Source organism: Salvelinus fontinalis, chromosome 25, assembly GCF_029448725.1.
Source record: "Salvelinus fontinalis isolate EN_2023a chromosome 25, ASM2944872v1, whole genome shotgun sequence".
Classification (NCBI taxonomy): Eukaryota; Metazoa; Chordata; class Actinopteri; order Salmoniformes; family Salmonidae; genus Salvelinus; species Salvelinus fontinalis.
This window is the reverse complement of record NC_074689.1, coordinates 24,478,723-24,499,438: the sequence shown is the minus strand read 5'-3', so window position 1 is coordinate 24,499,438 and position 20,716 is coordinate 24,478,723. Positions and strand designations below refer to the sequence as shown.

Genomic DNA, 20,716 nt, shown 5'->3' with positions numbered 1-20,716 from the left:
TAAATAGGCAACTGGAAAACACCTGGTTCCTACTTGAGCTGATCAATTCCCTGTTCATAGCTTTGACAACTACGGTTAGGAAGTGGACTTTGTTCTTATTGAGTGGGCAACCGTGGCCAAAAAGTATTGTTTTGTGATAGATGGTGCGATCATACTTTTCCTCGCTATCACGCAAAAGGAGGATCTCTAATTAAAAAGTGTGTGTTTGTGAAAATCGTTACTTGTTAACATCTCCAACCTATCTAACAGTGACACCCTCTGGAGAAGCCTGGACTTTCTTCTTCAGTCAAATACTCTTATTACAATCTATTTAGAATGATGTACTGTAGCAATGTGTCAATTCCTCCCTTAACACTATGAGTTCATGTTAAATCTATAAGCTATTGGAATAGAAAATATGATTTTATCATGTGACTGTGACTATGACTATGACTGTGACTGACTGTGACTGTGACTGTGACTATGACTGTGACTATGTTTAAGGAACCTATTCCCACAAAATGCAACATGTCACAACCGTTTTACTTATTTTTTTTCTCACAATTTCAGTCATTGCTTACTAAGGGATTGGTTATGGCATATATTTTTACCGGAGGAGGCGAACAGTAACCTAATCGGTAGCCTATAACCAATTATTAAAATATTACTAGCAGCCAAACAGTCAACAGACATTCCATATTATATTTGTCTATGCAACTCGTGTGGACTCATTAGACCTATATGTGCGATGTCCATTGAATGAAAGGTTTTAGTGACTGTGGGGAAGTCTCGTTAGAAACATCAAGTTATAACAATAGGCTGCTTATCGTTTTTCATTCATCTGTTGGACCTAATTGCCAAAATGCAGGGCATTTTCAAAATGCGAATGCAATGTGTGTAGACAAATATATATTTTCATGTTAAAGCCAATAAAATGTAGATTGGCTACATGTTTGTTATAACTAGGCCTATTGTAGGATTACCATATAATAGTTTTATTAAATATCTTCAATGGCTAGGACAAACATCATGCCTCCGTCCGAAAAGCTCTTAGGTCTACGTGTGCACCCATTGCCTTATGTTTACGGAAGGAGATATGAGATTTATGACTCCGCGCTTCTGATCCAATACTATTTCAAAATGTTGTTTAAAAAAAAAAAAAGGATTTTGTTTTTCGTTTTAATTTGATTAAACAACAAACTTGTTAGAAATAATCATCGTCCGTGAGTTTAGAATGTGTGTTTCTGGGCTCGAATGCAACGCAATTTCATCTGCTATTTCTGGAGAAGGGCAACTATGATCTGTAAGATGGTTCCATGATGTTTATAAAATATTACATTTGGAAGCAGTATAACCATAGAGATCATATTCAATTAATATGAGTATAATGGAGAGTGGACAGTCACCCTTTCTTTTTATATTGGGTCTTTGTCCAGCTCCTGTTGAAAGTTTGGATGTGCGTAAAACCCGTCGTAGTCTAAATGGCCTGTAACTGTATTTAGACATTGCATTTTTTTATTTTGTTTGTTTAGCCTATTTAAAATAAGTTGTTTCATTTTTATTCTGAATTTATTTGAATAATACATTGTCTTTTTAGGCCTTATCAATAGCCTAGTGAATTTAATCTTGCTTATTGACTACGTTCGGCACGTCCATGTCCGGACTGTAAGTTACAGTAGGCCTAGTCCCTGTATCAGTGGTGAATGCTATAGTTTAGCAGGCTATTTAACGAACTAGGCTTCAACGGACTAAGATTCGAATTGGAGTTGATGACAAAGCAATACATAAAAGACCATAAATACACAACTTGAAGCAACCACATATTTAGCAATGGAGCACATTCTGATTGGCCAGTGAGGCCTTGACACACCTTCAACCTGTTTATTCATCAAAACCCAGGCCCTCCGTGCCACTGCCAGCTACTGCGCCCACAATTCTGGATGTGAAAATAGCAAAAATACTTCTGACACACCTGAACCTTTAGCACTACCGCCAGCCCTTAGATTTAGCATTGCGTTAGGTTTGTTAAAACAGAGCCTTAAAGGTCAGTGGAGGTTGCAGGCATTCATTTCTGTCTTATTTTTTCCTAGTCAGCCATGACTTAAAAATAATGTTGGTAAAGTTGGACCATTTTATTGATTTATTACTTTATTGCTGTGAATGTGTGTGAGATTTGTAAGTACAGTGTGTGACAAAAGATAACATCTCTTGTGATATTAATAAAACAGTATTTTTAATTTAACAAATGAAAATAAAATCCTGCAATGTTCTGTACAATGTGTTCCACGGTAGCATTTTTTTCACAACAGAACGCCACTAAAAAAGTGAATCAAAGCCAAGTCAGTACATGAGTACTTCTCTCAGAGGAAACTATAGCAACAGTGGGGGCCAGCATTACCTACAGTGCGCGCTTGTAGCGTTATACCTAATAAGACTCGAGGCTGTAATCGCTGCCAAAGGTGCTTCAACAAAGTACTGAGTAAAGGGTCTGAATACTTATGTAAATGTCATATTTCAGCTTTTTATAATTTTGCTAACATTTCTAAAAACGTGTTTTTGCCTTGTAATTATGTGGTATTGTGTGTAGGTTAATGAGGAAAAACAAATGTTGAATCCATTTTAGAATAAGGCTGTAAATGTGGAAAAGGTGAAGGGGTCTGAATTCTTTCCGAATGCACCGTATGTGAGCAGAGAAGAGAGGACCATTAGGCCAAACAAACCACTAGACATTCTCCTCTTTGCCAGAATTGGGGCTGATCAGAAAAGGAGTGCTTTCTATTCTACCTGACTTGTGATGATTGGTACTGTCTGTTGAAAGTGTTCTGGTTAAATGAATATCTCTCTCTGACAGAGAGGTACGAAAACAGACGGACTAATAAAACTGCCTTGAGACAATTCCTACTCCCTAGGATCCATTCAGGTGCATCACCATGTTAACATTACAAACAAGAGTTGTGGGATGATGCAGTAGCCTATGTAGCTAGTTTATAGTAGAAGCTGCTGTTTCTCTCTCTCTCTCACACTCACACACTATCACACTATCACACTCTCACACTCTCACACTCTCTCACACACACAAGCTTCCCCATCCACCCTGTTACGTAATGGACAACGATGATGTTTACGTGAAGGTCTTAAAAGCTTATGGCTACACGGACTACAACAAACCTGATTGAGCCTCAGTGAGCCTAGCTCCCATCCCCTCTAGTCACTGTAGACCTGTCTGAGCCTCATTGAGTCTTGTTCCCATCCTCTCTAGTCACCATAGACCTGACTGAGCCTCAGTGAGCCTAGCTCCCATCCCCTCTAGTTACTGTAGACCTGACTGAGCCTCAGTGAGCCTAGCTCCCACCCCTCTAGTCACCGTAGACCTGACTGAGCCTCAGTGAGCCTAGCTCCCATCCCCTCTAGTCACCGTAGACCTGACTGAGCCTCAGTGAGCCTAGCTCCCATCCCCTCTAGTCACAGTAGACCTGACTGAGCCTCAGTGAGCCTAGCTCCCATCCCCTCTAGTCACCGTAGACCTGACTGAGCCTCAGTGAGCCTAGCTCCCATCCCCTCTAGTCACAGTAGACCTGACTGAGCCTCAGTGAGCCTAGCTCCCATCCCCTCTAGTCACTGTAGACCTGTCTGAGCCTCAGTGAGCCTAGCTCCCATCCCCTCTAGTCACAGTAGACCTGACTGAGCCTCAGTGAGCCTAGCTCCCATCCCCTCTAGTCACCGTAGACCTGACTGAGCCTCAGTGAGCCTAGCTCCCATCCCCTCTAGTCACAGTAGACCTGACTGAGCCTCAGTGAGCCTAGCTCCCATCCCCTCTAGTCACTGTAGACCTGTCTGAGCCTCAGTGAGCCTAGCTCCCATCCCCTCTAGTCACCGTAGACCTGACTGAGCCTCAGTGAGCCTAGCTCCCATCCCCTCTAATCACCGTAGACCTGTCTGAGCCTCATTGAGTCTTGTTCCCATCCTCTCTAGTCACCATAGTATCCGTTTAGAGACTGGACTGTATCCCTCTTTAGACTCTCTTAGGACTTGGCTTTACATTTTAGTCAGAATGCAGCACAACCTATGCTTAAGGCTGGCAATCAAACGCTCCTCAACTTTGCTCCAATGACAAAATGTAGCTAGTTTATCAAAGGCCACTTTTAGAGGGGACATTTGGGGCTGCAGGCAGCCTAGTGGTTAGAGTGTAGAGGCGGTAGGTAGCCTAGTGGTTAGAGTGTCGAGGCGGTAGGTAGCCTAGTGGTTAGTGTCGAGGCTGTAGGTAGCCTAGTGGTTAGAGTGTCGAGGCGGTAGGTAGCCTAGTGGTTAGAGTGTCGGGGCGGCAGGTAGCCTAGTGGTTAGAGTGTAGAGATGGCAGGTAGCCTAGTGGTTAGAGTGTAGAGGCGGTAGGTAGCCTAGTGGTTAGAGTGTCGGGGCGGTAGGTAGCCTAGTGGTTAGAGTGTCGGGGCGGCAGGTAGCCTAGTGGTTAGAGTGTAGAGATGGCAGGTAGCCTAGTGGTTAGAGTGTCGAAGGCGGTAGGTAGCCTAGTGGTTAGAGTGTAGAGGCGGTAGGTAGTCTAGTGGTTAGAGTGTAGAAGCGGTAGGTAGCCTAGTGGTTAGAGTGTAGAGGCGGTAGGTAGTCTAGTGGTTAGAGTGTAGAGGCGGTAGGTAGCCTAGTGGTTAGAGCGTTGCGCCAGTAACCGAAAGGTTACATTTACATTACATTTACATTTAAGTCATTTAGCAGACGCTCTTATCCAGAGCGACTTACAAACTTACAAAGGTTGCAAGATCGAATCACCGAGCTGACAAGGTAAAAATCTGTCGTTCTGCCCCTGAACAAGGCAATTAACCCACTGTTCCCAGGCCTTCATTGTAAATAAGAATTTGTTCTTAACTGACTTGCCTAGTTAAATAAATACAAATTTATAGGGCTGACCCCATTTTAGTTGGCTGGTCGATTGTTTGGTCGATAGGCTGTTGATTTCTTTAGTCGTGCAGTCACTTTTTTTTATGGTGCAAAAGACACCTGTCTGATTCTCACCTGTCTCAATGGTCTAATCCATTACAGAGGCCACGGGATGGTACAGTCCATCACTCTAAGACATGTGATACTGAAATTGTATATGGTTATTGTCACGAGAATGTTCAATCCCAATGATAATAACTAACTAATCAATAAGCTTTCACCAATCCCCGAGATTTGTAAGACCCTGAGTTTAATAATAATTAGGCAAAGACTCAGCTTATGCAAAAGGTTCGCACAGTTTGTTCACGAGAACGTTCTAAAGTCCACAATACAAAGACATCCATTTTATAACTCACTCCCTACTTACGCACATACCTCCACACAAACAGTAGATAGCCTACACACATGCATACACACGAACAGTAGGTGGGTTGTATCCTTCCCCATGGTTCTCAACACTGTTTTATCACTACCAAGCTAGCAGTTCCATTCCCCCGAGATTAGAGGAACGTTGAAAGGACTCCCTGTCCTATCGTAAGTTTCTCAGAGTTCTAGCCAGGTCAGACCATACACAGTTTAATTGTTCTCGATATCTTCTTAGTCACACACACACACACACACACACATTTCTACTTGTCTCGAACAAACCTTATTAGACTGAAGTTTTCTAATTCATTATACATGTTACAGAATCGAATGATTATTAATAGTTACGTTTGTCTAATTATTCATTATATCTGTTACATAATGTCATGTAATTACGTTTCAGGGTGGAATTGTTTAGTCATTACCTTTTTTAAGCATATACATTCCCTTATCAGTTATATTATGTAAAAATCAGGGTGCAACACTAATAAATATAATATTTTATAACAAATGTGCTTTCTCCTGCGTTGGAGATGGTCGCTGTCCGCGGTTCTGAAACATAAGTGTGCTGAAGAATTGGCACCTTTCCCCATGTTGCTATGTGCATAATAGCAAAGTTAACCAGCATATTGGGATTAAGATTTTTTTTAAACATTTATTTTTAACCTTTATTTAACTAGGCAGGTCAGTTAAGAACAAATTCTTATTAACAATGACAGCCTAGAAACAGTGGGTTAACTGCCTTGTTCAGGGGCAGAACGACAGATTCTTACCTTGTCAGCTCGGGGATTCGATCTTGCAACCTTTCGGTTACAAATCCAATGCTCTAACCACTAGGCTACCTGCCACCTCTACACTCTAACCACTAGGCTACCTGCCACCTCTACACTCTAACCACTAGGCTACCTGCCACCTCTACACTCTAACCCAGGGGTGTCAAACATACGGCCCGCGGGCCGGAACCGGCCCCCAAGGAGGTTCGATCAGGCCCGCAGGATAATTTGAAAGTGGAAAAAATGCATAAAAGACATGGAATTAATATTTTTAATTCGCTGCAATTCATGGATTATCCGCTAAGGGGCGCACTCTTTCCATCAGAGTAGAAGACAAGCCGCATCACTGAGACAGACTGAAAACAGCAGACGGTATCAATGCGCCATCTGCTGCTTGTTACGACGTTGTTAATACCTTGGTCTCTACCTCTCCGCTACACCCTCATTAGCCAAAATGTCGTTATCCAAACGGAGAAAAGTAGATAAGGAGTGTAGAATTTTCAAAGAAAAATGGACCACGTCCTATTTATTTACAGAGATGCACGGAAAACCTTCGTGCTTGGTGTGTTTGCAACAAGTTTAGGTATTGAAGGAATATAATATTCGACGCCACTACGAGACTCATCACAGCGAAAAATATGACGGCTTGCAAGGACAACTGAGAAGAGATAAGATTAACGAATTGCTGGCGGGTCTGAGGAAACAGCAGTCAACTTTCATCCAGAGCCGAGAAGTCAGTGAAGCAGCGGTAAAAGCCAGCTACCTAATTGCTAGCGAAATAGCATTAGCATCGAAGCCGTATTCCGACGGTGACTTTGTTAAACGATGCATGATGAAGGCGGCTGAACTTGTATGTCCCGAGAAGCGACAAGCTTTTGCCAATATTAGCCTGACGAGGAATATTATAGCAGAGAGGATTTCGGAACTATCGGCAGATTTAGACAGTCAATTGAAACAGAGAGTCAAGTCATTTATTGCATTTTCCGTGGCAATTGACGAGAGCACTGACATCACAGACGTGGCCCAACTGGCCATATTTATTCGAGGAGTTGATGAGACATTGACTGTTACTGAAGAGTTTCTTGAGTTGGTGCCAATGATGGACACCACAACAGCCGAGGAAATTTTCGTCTCTGTCGTTGCTGCATTGGACAGAGTTGGAGTGGACTGGTCCCGCGCTGTCAGCCTGGCTACAGACGGCGCGCCATCCATGGTCGGAAAGAAAGCAGGTGTCGCGACAAAGTTCAAAGACAAAGTACAAGCCCTTAATGGAGGAGATCGTTTCTGGACATTTCACTGTATTTTGCACCAGGAGGCATTGTGTTGCAAGTCGCTGAAAATGGACCACGTCATGGAGGTGGTTGTTCGCACTAAATTTCATCCGGTCCAGAGGTCTGAACCATCGTCAGTTTGACAAACTTCTCAGCGACAGCAACATTACCCACAGCCTGCCATACCACACTGAAGTGAGATGGTTAAGCCGAGGCGCTGTGCTGAGGCATTTCTTTGATCTACGAGAGGAAATCGGACAGTTCATGGAGAAAAAAGGAAAACCGGTGTTGGAATTACAATCTCAGGAATGGCTACGGGACCTTGCATTCTTGGTTGATATTACTGAACACTTGAACAATCTGAACAAAATGTTGCAAGGCCGCAAAAAAGTTGTCACACAGTTTTCTGACAACATACATGCATTTAAGTTGAAGCTGACTTTGTGGGAGATGCAACTGGCAAATGGCAACCCTGCTCATTTCCCCTGTCTGAGAGATGTGTGTGTAACCAGACCTGATGCGGACATGAAACGGTACAAAGACAAAATTGCAGGACTACTGCGGGAGTTTGAGAAACGTTTTCAGGTATTTGGTGAACTTGAGACAGAATTTTCAGTTTTTCGCTCACCTTTCACAGTTAAAGCTTCTGATCTGCCGGTCGAAATTCAGCTAGAGATAATTGATTTGCAGTGTGATGCAGATTTGAAGGGCAAATTTGCCTCTGTAGGTCTGGACAGATTTTATCAGTATCTACTACCAGGGTACCCCAAATTAACAGCCCTGGCTGCTAAAATTTTGTGCATGTTTGGGACAACCTACCTTTGTGAACAAATTTTCTCAGTGATGAATATCAATAAAACAAAAATGCGTTCAAGGCTCACAAACAAGCACTTAAATGACATTCTGAAAGTGACAGCTAGTCAGGACATGACACCTGGTGTTGATGCACTTGTACAGGCCAAAAGATGCCAAGTTTCAGGAACAAATACAAGTCCAGACTAGACTAACACCTTTAAAATGCTGCCTTAGATACTGTTTGCATTGAAAGAATACAGCTCTGTGAAGATGAATCCTTACTGTGGTGATTTAAAAAATGTGCACTTTAATGTTAGTCAGCAGCTTCAAAACAAAAGTTGTGTGATGGAATTCTACTGTTCATACAACTCCATAAAATTTCAATATTTTCCTAATGTTCTTGTGCTTCTTTACACCAAAACAATGGAAAGACATGATATTTTGGTTATTTATAGCAGAGTATGGTATAATTTTAATGGTCCGGCCCACTTGACATCTCCCTAGGCCGTATGTGGCCCACGATGCGAAATGAGTTTGACACCCCTGCTCTAACCACTAGGCTACCTGCCGCCTCTACACTCTAACCACTAGGCTCCCTGCCACCTCTACACTCTAACCACTAGGCTACCTGCCACCTCTACACTCTAACCACTAGGCTCCCTGCCACCTCTACACTCTAACCACTAGACTCCCTGTCACCTCTACACTCTAACCACTAGGCTACCTGCCACCTCTACACTCTAACCACTAGGCTACCTGCCACCTCTACACTCTAACCACTAGGCTACCTGCCACCTCTACGCTCTAACCACTAGGCTCCCTGCCACCTCTACACTCTAACCACTACCTGCCACCTCTACACTCTAACCACTACCTGCCACCTCTACACTCTAACCACTAGGCTACCTGCCACCTCTACACTCTAACCACTACCTGCCACCTCTACACTCTAACCACTAGGCTACCTGCCACCTCTACACTCTAACCACTACCTGCCACCTCTACACTCTAACCACTAGGCTACCTGCCACCTCTACACTCTAACCACTAGGCTCCCTGCCACCTCTACACTCTAACCACTACCTGCCACCTCTACACTCTAACCACTAGGCTACCTGCCACCTCTACACTCTAACCACTAGGCCAATGCCTGGCAAAGAAGGGCACATATGTAGATGATTAAGACAAAAAGCAGACATAGAATATCCTTTTTTGATCATGGTGAAGTTATTCATTACACTTTGGATGGTGTATCAATACACCCAATCACTACAAAGGTACAGGCGTTGCTGGAGAGGAAGGAAACCGCTCAAGGATTTCACCATGAGGCCAATGGTGACTTTAAAACATTTTGAGTTTAATGGCTGTGATAGGAGAAAACTGAGGATGGATCAACAACATTGTAGTTACTCCACAATATCAACCAATTTGACAGCTTGAAAAGAAGGAAGCACGTACAGAATAAAACATACTCCAAAACATGCATCCTGTTTGCAACAAAGTCATTCCTGCAAAAAATGTGGCAAAGCAATTCAGTTTTTGTACTGAATACAAAGTGTTATGTTTGGGGCAAATACAATACACCACATTAGTGAGTACCACTAGTCATCCCTTACTATACTCCAAACATCCAACATTAAGACAAACTCATAATGTTCTCAAATCCAAAACCCCATTCTGTTAACACATTATTCTTGCAATACAGATGTTGGATCTTAATTTGATCACCCTGTTGTTGCATCCATTTAGGACAGAATGTGTTTTGAGGATGCGAGTGTCTGAAACTGCACTGTATTGTACAGTCTGCAGTGTATGTGTGTGTTGTAAATCCTTTGTGTTTCCTCTGAAGTAGAGCTACATTCGCTCTGTTCAGAGGCTTGGGATGTAATGGAGCGTTGGATGCTCACAGGTAGAGGATCAGCTGTACATCTCTCTCCTACTTGTCTCTCCCTCTCCTTCTACCACAGACTTGTCTCTCCTTTTTACTTGTCTCTCTCACTCATCCTCTCTCCTCTCACTTTCTCCCGCCCTCTCTCACTGCTCCTCCCCCCTGAGAGAGAATAGAGAGATAGAGAGCAAGAGATTAGGTGATGATTGGGGGGGCTGTGATGCGTGGCTGCTGCCATCTTCGTCGGTCAGTGTCTCACTCACACACACACAGAGTTGATCCTCTCTCGGGCGACATTGCGTCTCTTCCGTAGCCACACAACGCTGGCAGCTCCCGGCCTCTCCTCCTTGACCTCTGCACTTGGGACCTCCCTAACAGCAGCAGCACTACAGGGACGTCTCCCTCCTCAAACCCCCCCCCCCGCCTCAGCCCCTCTTCACTCTAGCATGGAGAAAGGAGAAGGCTCGCTGTCGCGACGGAGGGGTAAGTGCCTGACGACTCTCACCTGGAGGTTTGTTTTTAAACCCTCTAGAGTCTTCTATCTCTCTACCCTGGGCTTTCTTAGTCAGAGCCAGGCTGCTACCTCATTATCCTGCACAGTAAAAGCTTCTGAACTAATATAATATATCTAATATTTAGCAGTCGCTTTTATCCGAAGCGACGTAGTCATGTGTGCATACATTTAACGTATGGGTGATCCCGGGAATCGAACCCACAAACACGCGTTTCAAGCTCCATGCTCAAACCACCGGCGCCACAAAGAACATTTCTAAAAACACAGTTGCATTGTGATGTTGACTTTTTCCAAATGTTGTTGTGTTACAGCTTGAATTTAAAATGCATTAAATAAAGATTTTTGTGTCACTGATCTACACACAATACCCCATTGTATGTCACAGTGGGAAATATGTTTTTAGAAATGTTTACAAAATGAATTAAAAATGAAAAGCCGAAATGTCTTGAGTCAATAGGTCTTCAATCCTTTTGTTGTGGTAAGGAGCCTGAATAAGTTGAAGAGTAAAAATGTCCTTAACGAGTCACATAGGTTGCATGGACTCACTCTGTGTGCAATAAGAGTGTTTAACATGATTTCTAAATGACTACGCCATCTCTGTATCCCTCGTTGACAAAAGATGACAATTAATCCAACTTTGTAACACAACATTTGGACAAAGTGAAGGGGTGGGAATATATTCTGAAGGCACTGTAATAGTAAGTTGTGATGTATCAGAAATTGTGTACTAAAATAATGATGCTGTTTAGGTTTGTGTACATTTATCTATAGTAGAAGTGAAGGTGGTAGGAGGTTAGTGTGCGTTTTATTTATTATAGTCTTGTTCCGTCTTTCCAAACTTGGTATTTTAAGTGGATTTCTGTACTTGGGATGATTTTTGCTGTCTTTATTGGGCTTGAGTTGTAGTAAGGCGAGCTAACGGGATTGAAGGAAGTACTTTCTGACTCCCACTCTGTTTGTCTCGTACCGTGAGCTGGTCAGGCTGACAAACATTGGGAGTGCTAGGCAGCTTAATGTGCACAGCTGCCACCGAGGGGAGCTTAGTGGTTATAAATACTGTGTGTGACCATTTATTACCATAGAGACTGAGATGCTTGGCTTCCCCATTAGGGCACAACTAGCTGATGTGCTGTCACACATACCTTCGGGTTGCAAAATTCCAGGAATTTTCAATAATTCCCTGGTTTTCCTGAAATCCTGGTTGGAGGATTCCCGGGACCAGGAGGGAAGGAGCAGGGAATCCGGAATCCTCCAACCAGGATTTCTGGAAAATGTCACATCCTCTCTGTCTCTCAGGCTATTGTCTTCTCATGCGTGCCTGCTAGAGGTCAGGTTCAAAACTGCCTTACTCTACCACGTTAACCTCCCCTTCAATCACACTCATCTACAGATGTAGGATCAATTAATTTGACCAGTTTGTCACAACATGAAAATAATCCTGCAGCAGCAGGAAATATGAATTGTTTGTGTGGATTATAATGAGTGAAAACGCCTGTGCGAAAGAGTTGATTCTGATTCTGATTTGTTGACATATACACTCAGTACACAAAACATGAACTCTTTCCATGACATAGACTGACCATGTTTAAGCTATGATCCCTTGTTGATGTCACTTGTTAAATCCACTTCAATCAGTGTAGATGAAGGGGGAGGAGATGGGTTAAAGAAGGATTTTTAAGCCTTGAGACAATTGAGACATGGATTGTGTAAGTGTTCCATTTGCAGGGGTGTCAAACTCATTCCACGGAGGGCCTAGTGTCTGCAGGTTTTTGGTTTTTCCTTTCAATAAAGCCCTAGACAACCAGGTGTGGGGAGTTCCTAACTAATTAGTGATGTTAATTCATCAATCAAGTACAAGGGAGGAGCGAAAACCCGCAGACACTCGGCCCTCCGTGGAATGAGTTTGACACCTGTGATTTAGAGGGTGAATGGGCAAGACAAAATATCTAAATGCCTTAGAACGGGGTACGGTAGTAGGTGCCAGGCGTACCAGTTTGTCAAGAACTGCAACGCTGCTGGGTTTTTCACACTCAAACAGTTTACTGTATCAAGAATGGTCCTCCACCCAAAGGACATCCAGCCAACTTGACACAACTATGGGAAGCATTAGAGTCAACATGGGCCAGCATCCCTGTGGAACGCTTTCGACACCTTGTAGAGTCCATGCCCCCGACGAATTGAGGCTGATCTGAGGGCAACGCAACTTAATATTAGAAAGGTGATTAGGTAGTAGTAGGTCCTAATGTTTGGTGTACCTGGTGTATCTGGACAGGTTTCTCTTTAATCCTCCAATGAGGAGACTACAGTGGCTTCCAGGAAGTAATGTTTTACGAATAGGTGTCTCCTGTTAGAGAGAACTTTGGTTTGGTCTACGACCATTTACCGCAGCAAATGATCTTGTGGATATATTATTTTTCCTGATTGGTCTCTAGAAGAGTCATCTATGTGGTGGTACTTCCTGTTGGCTCCTCATTGGCTACTCAGAGCCTCCAATTCATCAACATTTTGGAGAGTTATTTTTTTGTACAGCATTGCTTCAAACAAAGAGCACATTACTACACATTTACTATTGGGTAAATTGAGCTTAATTATGGCCTCTTTGTTGTTGTTGTGCTGTTTTACAGTAGACTTTGGTGTTACCATTCTTCAGAATAGATCATTGGTTAGGGTTCAGACATCCTTCAGCAATGGCACAACAGAAAGACTAGTGAGCAACGTGACAATGAGTCAACCCAAGAAACAGCCTGTTATTTCAGGAACCTGGTCCTTCAGGTCTGGCGCTCGGGTCGTTGTTCCGAAAGAGAATGTGTTCTTAGCAAACCTGGTTGAATAAAGGCAATGCTTCATATTGGGAGTCTGATGCCAAAACCTTTTGGTGAAAGTTGTGGGGACTCTAGTTAAATGGCCATGGCAGCCACTGCGATTTTTCTGGATGTCATTAGCCAAGTACAACTTCTCTGGTTGGATGGACTGGGATTGTGTGTCTGCCTGTGTGCACCATTGAAGAGCATCTTGACTGGCTACTTCACCACCTGGTATGGCAACTGCGTGACATTTGTCCGCAAGGCATTACAAAGGGTAGTGCGTACGACCCAGTACATCACTGGGGCCGAGCTCCCTGCCATCCAGGACCTCTATACCAGGCGGTGTCAGAGGAAGAACCACATTTTTTTCCAAAGACTCCAGTCATAGTCTGTTCTCTCTGCTGTCGGCAAGCGATACCGATGCATCGAGTCTGGAACCAACATGACCCTGAACAGCTTCTAACCATAAGTAGTTCATCCGGGTAGGAATTGGTTAACTATTTAACTGTATGCATTAACACTTTTTGCCCTAACTTTTTTGACTCATCACATACGCTGCTGGTACTGTTTATTATCTATCCTGTTGCCTAGTCACTTTGTCCTTACCTATACTGTGCATTTGGGAAATATTCATACTTTTTCCACATTTTGTTATGTTACAGATAAAGGTTTCTTCATCTCATCAAACTACACACAATACCCCAAAATGACAAAGCAAAAAAAGTTGTTTTATTTTTTACTCAGTAGTTTGTTGAAGAAACTTTGGCAGTGATTACATCCTCGAGTCTTCTTGGGTATGAGGCTACAAGCTTGGCACACCTGTATTTGGGGAGTTTCTCCGATCCTCTCAAGCTCTGTCAGGTGGGATGGGGAGCGACGCTGCACAGCTGTTTTCAGGACTCTCCAGAGATTTCCGATCAGGTTCAAGTCCGGGCTCTGGCTGGGCCACTCAAGGACATTCAGAGACTTGTTCTGAAGCCAAACCTGCGTTGTTTTGGCTGTGTGCTTAGGATCGTTGCCCTGTTGGAACATGAACCTTCGCCCCAGTCTGAGGTCCTGAGCGCTCTGGACCAGGTTTTCATCAAGGATCTCTCTATATTTTGCTCTGTTTATCTTTCTCTCGTTCCTGACTAGTCTCCCAGTCCCTGCCTCTGAAAAGTATCCCCACAGAATGATGCTGCCACCACCATGCTTCACAATAGGGAATGGTGCCTGGTTTCCTCCAGACGTGATGCTTGGCATTCAGGCTAAAGAGTTCAATCTTGGTTTCATCAGACCAGAGAATCTTTTATCTCATGGTCTGAGAGTCTTTAGGTGCCTTTTGGCAAACTCTAGGTGGTCTGTCATGTGACTTTTACTGAGGAGTGTCTTCCGTCTGGCTACTTTACCATACAGGCCTTTTTGGTGGATTGCTGCAGAGATGGTTGTCCTTCAGGAAGATTCTCCAATCTCCACAGAGGAACTCTGGAACTCTGTCAGAGTGACCATCGAGTTCTTGGTCACCTCCCTGACCAAGGCCCTTCTCCCCTGATTGCTCAGTTTGGCAGAGCGGACAGCTATAGGAAGAGTCTTGGTGGTTCCAAACTTCTTCGATTTAAGAATGATGGAGGCCACTGTGTTCTTGGGGACCTTCAATGCTGCAGAAATGTTTTAGTACCCTTCCCCAGATCTGTGCCTCGACACAATCCTGTCTCAGAGCTCTACGGACAATTCCTTCGACCTCATGTCTTGGTTTTTGAGCTAACTGTGGGACCTTCTATAGACAGGTGTGTGCCTTTCCAAATCATGTCCAATCAATTGAATATACCACAGCTGGACTCCAATCAATTTGCAGAAACATCTCTTGGATGATCAATGGAAACAGGATGCACCTGAGCTCAATTTCGAGTCTAATAGCAAAGGATCAGAATAATTCTGTAAATCCGCCATTTCTGTTTTATTTTGAATACATTTTTTAAAATTCTAAAAACCTGTTTTCGCTTTGTCATTATGGAGAATTGTGTGTAGATTTATGCCAACAAAAATGTAGTTTAACTCATTTTAGAATAAGGCTGTAACGTAGCAAAATATGGAAAAGGGGAAGGGGTCTGACTACTTTCTGAATGCAATGTATGTACAGTACCAGTCAAAAAATTGGACACCTACTCATTCCAGGGTTTTTCTTTATTTTACTATTTTCTACATTGTAGAATAACAGTGAAGACATAAACTATGAAATAACACATATGGAATTTTGTAGTAACAAAAAAATATTATTTTTGAGGTTCTTCAACGTAGCCACGCTTTGCCTTTGACAGCTTTGCACACCGTTGGCATTCTCACAACCAGCATCGTGAGGTTGTCACCTGGAATGCTTTTCAATTAAAAGGTGTGCCTTGTTAAAAGTTAATTTGTGTAATTTCTTTCCTTAATGCTTTTGAGCCAATCAGTTGTGTTGTGACCAGGTAGGGTTGGTATACAGAAGATAGCCCTATTTGGTAAAGTCCATATTATGACAAGAACAGCTCAAATAAGCAAATAGAAACAGCAGTACATCATTACTTTAAGACATGAAGGTCAGTCAATCTGGAAAATTTCATCAACTTTGAAAGTTTCTTCAAGTGCAGTCGCAAAAACCATCAAGCACTATAATGGAACTGTCTCTCATGAGGACCGCCACAGGAAAGGAAGACCCAGAGTTACCTCTGCTGCAGAGGATAAGTTCAGTAGAGTTTACCAGCCTCAGAAATTGCAGCCCAAATACATGCTTCAGAGTTCAAGTAACAGACACGTCTCAACGTCAACTGTTCAGAGGAGACTGCGTGAATCAGGCCTTCATGGTTGAATTGCTGTAAAGAAACCACAACTAAAGGACACCAATAAGAAGAAGAGACTTGCTTGGGCATAGAAACACGAGCAATGGACATTAGACCGGTGGAAATCTGTCCTTTGGTCTGACGCCCAATTATTTATTTTTTTGGTTCCAACTGCCGTGTCTTTTTTGAGACGCAGAGTATGTGAACGGATTATCTCTGCATGTGTGGTTCGCACCATGAAGCGTGGAGGATGAGTTGTGATGGTGTGGGGGTGCTTTACTGGTGACACTGATTTATTTACAATTCAAGGCACACTTAACCAGCATGGCTACCACAGTATTCTGCAGCGATACGCCATGCCATCAGGTTTGCGCTCAGTGGGACTATCATTTGTTTTTCAACAGGACAATGACCCAACACACCTCCAGGCTGTGTAAGGGCTATTGGACTAAGAAGGAGAGTGATGGAGTGCTGCATCAGATGACCTGGACTCCACAATCACCAGACCTCAACTCAACTCAATTGAGATGGTTTGGGATGAGTTGGACCGCAGAGTGAAGGGAAAGCAGCCAACAAGGGTTCAGCATATGGGGGAACTCCTTCAAGACTGTTGGAAAAGCAAGATGAAGCTGGTTGAGAGAATCCCAAGAGTGGGTTCCTAGTTTTGATGTCTTCACTATTATTCTACAATGTAGAACATGGTAAAAATAAACACCCTGGAATGAGTAGGTGTGTCCACACTTATGATTGGTAGTTACCTCGTACCCCTGCATATCCACTCGGTACTGGTATGTGTATGTGTCTAAGTTATCGTTACTCATTGTGTATTTATTCCTTGTGTTATTTGTCATTCTTTATATTATTTCTCATTATTCTTCTCTCTGTATTGTTGGGTTAGTTAGCATTTCACTGTTTACACTTGTTGTTTACAAAGCATGTGACAAATAACAAATGATTTTAATTAAAGTAAACTGTATCAATTCACCTTTGACTTTAAAGCACTGTTGCCTCACTGGGGAATACGTTCCATTGTTGCTGCCTAATGATTTGGACGAAGCTGTGTTGGTTAATTTTGTGGACAGTGGTTTGCTGTCGCCTGATATTAATGGTTATCCCATGGTTTTTGAGGGGCTGTTTAGAATGGAAGTTTAGGTAAGGGAGCATTGGTTGCATGCCTGCGTCCACAGCATCAGTAAGATGTCTGCTTCACTAATGAGAGTTTTGACTGGGATAGGCCTAACTGTTGGGTCTTTCTCAGTACACACACACACACACACACACACACACACACACACACACACACACACACACACACACACACAGAGAGAGCTCTATGTCAGAATCTCACATTACTATAAGGAAGATACTCAACCATTTAACCGCCTACGGCTTGGTTAGCTTGTTTAGTACATGGCGATTCTCTGTGGTTGTTTTGGCCTTTATACTATGACGTAGAGAAGCATCAATGAAACTATACAGTCAGAGACCACACTGAAAATGGCACCGCGTGGTTCCCGTATCTTCTATCAAAGCTGACCTCGGTCAGTGTGAACGTTTGTTGTGCACAGATTTAGGGAAGAATAACAAGAATTTGGGTATTCTTCTTGAGCAGCCGGGCCGAGGCAAAACAAGACGGGTTCAGCGACACGCAACGTCGCCACAGAGAATAACAACTGTCAGCCCAATCAGCAGCAGACTCTTTCCCGACTCGCACCCCTTCAGAACGGAGTGTGTTTTTGTCTCTCTCGTGCTCTCTCTGGCCTTCTCACCCACTCTGATGCTCACCCACCCACCCTCTCTCTCTCTCTCCGGCTAGTTATCTAATGTGAAGAGGTCCATTGTCTGGCCTGGAGTAGCTGCCTACCTTGAAAAGGGATGAAAAGGTACCTATGACGGCAGCAATGACGCGCCCACATGTCTGTAAACTAGGTCACCATCTTGGCCGTGGTAGGCTAGCCAATATGAAACTGGACCATGTCTCCAGAGACTTTTCTCGTAGAGTGCTCCTTCGACGTCCCTCTCCCCTCCTCCTTCACACATGTACACACACACTCAGGCATGTTGCAATACACACTCGCATTCGTTCACTGACAAATACACGCGCATACACACCCAAACACTTTTAATTTATTGTCAAGGCTAGACACACTAACCTCCTGACCCCTTTTCACTCCCTCCAACATTGGACAAGAAGTCCCCTTCCCCTTTTCACTCCCTCCAACATTGGACAAGAAGTCCCTCCTATACTTCTGATAAGATGCTCCAGACAGTCTGTCTGGAGTTCTAGCTTACTATCAGACCCATAGAGAATACCATGCTAACGAATGTTCAATCTCATTGTCATCTGAGTGATGCTCCTGTGGTCTTTTCAGCTCCCTGCACAACAACATGTCTCTGGTTGGCACATGGATCCATCCTGTGAGTGACAGAGATCAGTGTGAATTTCTTTGGCAAGGTGAGGAGGTGTTGATGCTCATTTGGTGGACTTTGGATCTCTTCACCTGCTGTGTTGTCGGCTGTGTTGTCGGCTGATAGGGCATGATCCAGGGATTCTGCAGCTTCAGTGGCATAGATCGCAGCTACAGTACATTTATGGCTCTGGGAAACCTGAGAATTGGATTGTTGACCTAAAACTTTGAAGGTGTTCTTTTAATATGGATTGACTTGAAAAAGACATATGTAATTGTCTCTCAGCAAAAGGTCAATGCAATTTTGTACTTTCACTTTCCATAGGTCGTAGGATTACCTGCTATTGGTGACATAAATAGTTGCTATGGTCTCCAGATGAAAAGGGATCCAGACCAATGAATTTTGTTGGATCGTCCTTACACTGTGTTCCACTTACACACATGGTAATGTTGCAATTACTTAAGCACCACACTAAGACTAGACCCAGCACACAGGAATTAAACCTTGGTTCAAAGGGGATTTGATGACGTTGGGATTTAGCCTCATTAAAGCCAACGATTACCTGTAGCGTGTAGTGTGTGTCAGACCGAGAGTGCGACGTGGAGTTGCTGCCCCTTGCCTCGCCACATATTTACTCACATTCCCTATATTTATGTTATCCCTTCTCCCCCCACACACATTATCAATTCATTCACCATAAGCTCTCTTCTCTTTGCTCTGCGTATAACACAAGGACGTTCTGAATCTCTCTGCGATTACCACAGGGCTTAGGCTGCAAGCCTTTTATTCCCAGCAGCAGGATCAAGCAGCAAAAGTCACACAGATGAAAGTACACAGCAGTCAAAGGTCACACTCCACCAGGTCCATTTGAATGAATTTGGCTGACTCATATAATCACTTCAATGGGTGTGGAAAGGAGACGCTCTGGCTACCGGGTGTGGAAAGGAGACGCTCTGGCTACCGGGTGTGGAAAGGAGACGCTCTGGCTACCGGGTGTGGAAAGGAGACGCTCTGGCTACCGGGTGTATTGAAACAGGAGACGCTCTGGCTACCGGGTGTATTGAAACAGGAGACGCTCTGGCTACCGGGTGTGGAAAGGAGACGCTCTGGCTACCGGGTGTGGAAAGGAGACGCTCTGGCTACCGGGTGTGGAAAGGAGACGCTCTGGCTACCGGGTGTGGAAAGGAGACGCTCTGGCTACCGGGTGTGGAAAGGAGACGCTCTGGCTACCGGGTGTATTGAAACAGGAGACGTTCTGGCTACCGGGTATGTTGAGACAGGAGACGTTCTGGCTACCGGGTGTATTAAAACAGGAGACGCTCTGGCTACCGGGTGTGGAAAGGAGACGCTCTGGCTACCGGGTGTGGAAAGGAGACGTTCTGGCTACCGGGTGTATTGAAACAGGAGACGTTCTGGCTACCGGGTGTATTGAGACAGGAGACGTTCTGGCTACCGGGTGTATTGAGACAGGAGACGTTCTGGCTACCGGGTGTGGAAAGGAGACGCTCTGGCTACCGGGTGTATTGAAACGGGAGACGTTCTGGCTACCGGGTGTATTGAGACAGGAGACGTTCTGGCTACCGGGTGTATTGAGACAGGAGACGTTCTGGCTACCGGGTGTATTGAGACAGGAGACGTTCTGGCTACCGGGTGTGGAAAGGAGACGCTCTGGCTACCGGGTGTATTGAAACGGGAGACGTTCTGGCTACCGGGTGTATTGAAACGGGAGACGCTCTGGCTACCGGGTGTATTGAAACGGGAGACGTTCTGGCTACCGGGTGTATTGAAACGGGAGACGTTCTGGCTACCGGGTGTGTTGAGACGGGAGACGTTCTGGCTACCGGGTGTATTGAAACGGGAGACGCTCTGGCTACCGGGTGTATTGAAACGGGAGACGTTCTGGCTACCGGGTGTGGAAAGGAGACGCTCTGGCTACCGGGTGTATTGAAACAGGAGACGTACTGCATTATCATTAGCTAAGGTAGCATTTTCAGGACTTCCTCATTTTTAGATTCGAGATATGGGATGAATTATGTCTGCATATTTAAGATATTTAATTTTTGCAAGGCGAACAATGTAGAGCATTGTTCTGCAAAAATATTAAGTGACCTAAAGCATCCTATTAACCCTTTCTGAGGAAACCTTATTTAGAATTAATCAATCAAATGTGCAGTG

General features: G+C 44.0%; 1 protein-coding gene across 9 annotated transcripts in view; it reads left to right on the top strand.

Annotated features, from left to right (window-relative positions):
- LOC129823009 (solute carrier family 12 member 7-like) overlaps nt 1-20,716 on the top strand; it is a 121,585-nt gene that overhangs the window by 39,332 nt on the left and 61,537 nt on the right. The window contains exon 1 of one of the 9 annotated variants that reach the window (XM_055881668.1): nt 9,802-10,502. The exons of the other annotated variants lie outside the window; for them this stretch is intronic. Within the exon in view, the coding sequence (XP_055737643.1) occupies nt 10,466-10,502 (37 nt within the window). The 5' untranslated portion in view covers nt 9,802-10,465. Of the gene's footprint in view, nt 1-9,801; nt 10,503-20,716 lie in introns of those variants that run through there. 9 annotated transcript variants of the gene reach the window in all.